At 44.8% G+C, this 3,117-nt stretch overlaps 1 protein-coding gene across 1 annotated transcript; it reads left to right on the forward strand.

Annotated features, from left to right (window-relative positions):
• Positions 1-419: 419 nt before the first annotated feature.
• On the forward strand, positions 420-1,139 carry LOC104417010. The gene has a single exon (XM_010028335.3). The coding sequence runs from the start codon at positions 420-422 to the stop codon at positions 1,137-1,139; it is 720 nt and encodes a 239-aa protein (XP_010026637.2).
• Positions 1,140-3,117: the final 1,978 nt, after the last annotated feature.

The following is a 3,117-nucleotide window of genomic DNA, read 5'->3' on the forward strand; positions in this document are numbered from 1 at the left end:
TTCCATTCCATTCCATTCCATTCCCTCTATAAATACACACTCATCCCAATCCAATTCCTCAGGTGCCTCCAAACCCTCTCTACCTTTCTCTCTCTCTCATCAATTTTCTGGCAGACATGGATCAAGAACACACCCAATTCAACACCCTCGCTCCCAACCCACCTCACGGTTCTCTCCACAAGAAACCACCCACCCCGCCCCCACCCCCGCCCTCGCCAACAGCGGCAAGAGGGCCCTGAGGGACGGCGGCGGAGGGGAGGTGGGTCGGGCGTGACGATGAGGTACCGGGGCGTGAGGCGGCGCCCGTGGGGCGGTACGCGGCGGAGATACGAGACCCGCAGTCGAAGGAGCGGCGGTGGCTCGGCACCTTCGACACGGCCGAGGAGGCGGCCTGCGCCTACGACTGCGCCGCCCGGGCCATGCGCGGTGTCAAGGCCCGCACCAACTTCGTTTACCCGACCAACCCGCCGCCTCTCTCTGACCACCACCACCACCACCACTTCCTCCATAACCCGGTCCCCTTCCCTCCTAAACCCTACTCTCGAGACTTAGCCGGCATAACCACTAGGGGAACAGTCCTCGCCGCATCTCCCGTGGCGCAGCCGCCGAGGAACGCTGCCTCTCTGGACGTCTCCCTTTTCCTCCGCGACATTCTCAACCCTCCCAACACCGCTCCTCTTTACCCACCGCCGCCGCCGCCGCAACTGCCGTCTCTGACTTCTTTCGCTCAGCCTCCGAGTCTCCACGTCCCAAATGAGTATCAGAAGCCACAAGCTTCGGCCGAACAAAACGAGGACGACGACCCGTGCGGCTTCTTCCTTGAAGAATCTCCCGAGTCGGGCCTCTTGGAGGAAGTCATCCAAGGGTTCTTCCCCAGGAAGAAGAAGAGCTCGGATCAAGCGAAGGGTCAGCTCTGGAACGACGGCCCGCACGGCCCCGGCGCCGTCACTTCGCCTCGCGACCAGATGCAGGGCTTGAACGGCCTCACTAGCCTGCACCTGCAGACCTATTCGTGCGGCGGCGGCGGCGGCGACAGCGACGATCTCGTCGGGGTTCCCGCTGCGGTTCCGTTGGATGTGGATGTGCTCCAGTACCCTGAATTTCTCGGCACTTTCGCAGCTAGGGTACACGATGCTTGAGCAGATCACCTTGGAGTCTTCGCTCTAGTCACATATATATATTTATATATTTATATATTCATATGCTGCTTCTGTGTATTGATGATATAGTTCTGGAGGAAAAGAAAACTATGAACCTTAGATTGAACTTCGAAGGAGTTTGTGTATTTTCTTTTTCATTTTCTTTCCATCTGTGCTGTTTCTTTTTTTTTTCTAGGGTTTGAGAAGACGGGTGTTGTAACCATGTGTTCCACTCCAAATTCTCTTCGTCTTCTTCCCAGCTTCTCCTTCTCATCCTCTGCATATGCGCTGCTGCTTGGTTTTCTGTTCTCTGTCCGATTCTGTCCATCGTTGCATTGATATCAGGGTTCTGATGAAAATTACTTTCAGGTCAGTTGTTAAAGTATGTAGTTAAACGTGAGATGGGGGGAACTCGAGAGCGTTCCTTAATGGTGGGTTTGATGGGTGCCTAATAATTTGCAGAGCGGTGCGAGGTATTGATGAACGAGAGGTTCGAAAAGAAAATGGCGGAGCAAGCGTGGTCTGCAACTGAGTTAATTCTCGAGGTTTGTTTTGGAGTTCATGGTGGTGAGCGTTGACCTTGGTAATGAAAAAAGCTGTGGTGGTGTGACCGCATTGGTCGTCTTGGCGACACATCCCCCAGGGAAGAAAAGTTCTTAATTTTTTTTTGAAAAAAAAAAGCTACTAATTATTTGGAAAAAAGAATTTATAAAAAGGGAAAATGTTAAAAGAGAGTTTTAGGGTGCTTGTTAAGTTTATTAAATACGTATTGCCAAAGTTTGTTCTCCAATAACTAAATAACTCTCAATTTTAAAAATTTCTCAAAGATATGGTAGTACCATTTTTATATAATTTATTATATTTGTTGACAAGATTTTTATGAAGATGATGAATTTTGCCCTTTTGTAATTTCTACTTGTAAGATGCCCAATACTTTCATTAGAAATGACTAGTTCCAGTAATGACTAGTTCTAGTCTAGTTCCACCTAGAAACCAAGAATTGAATTGGGAAAACTGATTCCTAGTTTTTGAGACCAGAGATTGGATTGGACTGGACGGTCTCATGGAACCGTTACTATTTTTACGTTTTATTGTTATTTTAAAGAAATTTAAAAATATATTTTATATAAAAAAAAAGATCCATTTTAGTTTGTGTCTAATCCGATTCCTCCTTGGAACTGATAATCGAAACGATCTCTCCTAGAACCGGATCAAATCAATCGGTTTGATCTGGATGGTTTCTAATTTGGACTGCTCAACATGCTCACTTTTCATCAGAAAATTTCAATCATAATTTTACTTTTTCCACCTCCAAGCTTTTAATTCTCAATCTCTTCTTAATGGTTTACATTGTAAGATGTAAGATTAATGGTTTACATTGTAAGATGTAAGATTCTAGATTGCAAGGTGCAAAGCTTTTATCAAGAGAAAGTAGAAAAGATTTTTGGAATTTCTCATTTCTCTTATTATTGGTGACATACACAATCGATTTATTTCCTTTATCTTACTTCGCATCATATGTTTAGTTAACTGAAAAAGGGGAAACATTTACATTTACATGTCATGTATTCGTGCAGAAAAAAAGTCATTTTATTTTTTACTTTTTTGGGGGAGAGAGAGAGAGAGAAAAAGAGAAAGGGGGGATCGAAGGGTTGTGTATGCAACTGGGTAAAATCTGAAATATTTGTGAGAAGCAATCAAAGGTAGAGTTAAAAATATACCCAATCACTTCAAAAATGTAATGAGAGATGCCAGGCGAATTTTCTTAATAAGTTGCGTGAACTAGGACTTTGTCAAATTTTCCCCTTAGTTAATGAGAAACTAAGGTTCTTTTGACACATCTAGGGGTTGAATGAATTAAATGGACAAGTGAATTAGGCTTTAATGGGTTGATGTACACCGCCGTATTTATTTGAAAAATCATCTTGTAGTTTGAGTGTTCGTGTGGGGCACCAAACTACATTTCACATCAATTAAC

Source organism: Eucalyptus grandis, chromosome 6 (genome assembly GCF_016545825.1).
Source record: "Eucalyptus grandis isolate ANBG69807.140 chromosome 6, ASM1654582v1, whole genome shotgun sequence".
NCBI classification, from domain to species: domain Eukaryota; kingdom Viridiplantae; phylum Streptophyta; class Magnoliopsida; order Myrtales; family Myrtaceae; genus Eucalyptus; species Eucalyptus grandis.

Excerpts from the sequence above, each read along its gene's own strand:
- LOC104417010 (XM_010028335.3), top strand. The coding sequence starts at position 420 with ATGCGCGGTGTCAAGGCCCGCACCAACTTCGTTTACCCGACCAACCCG.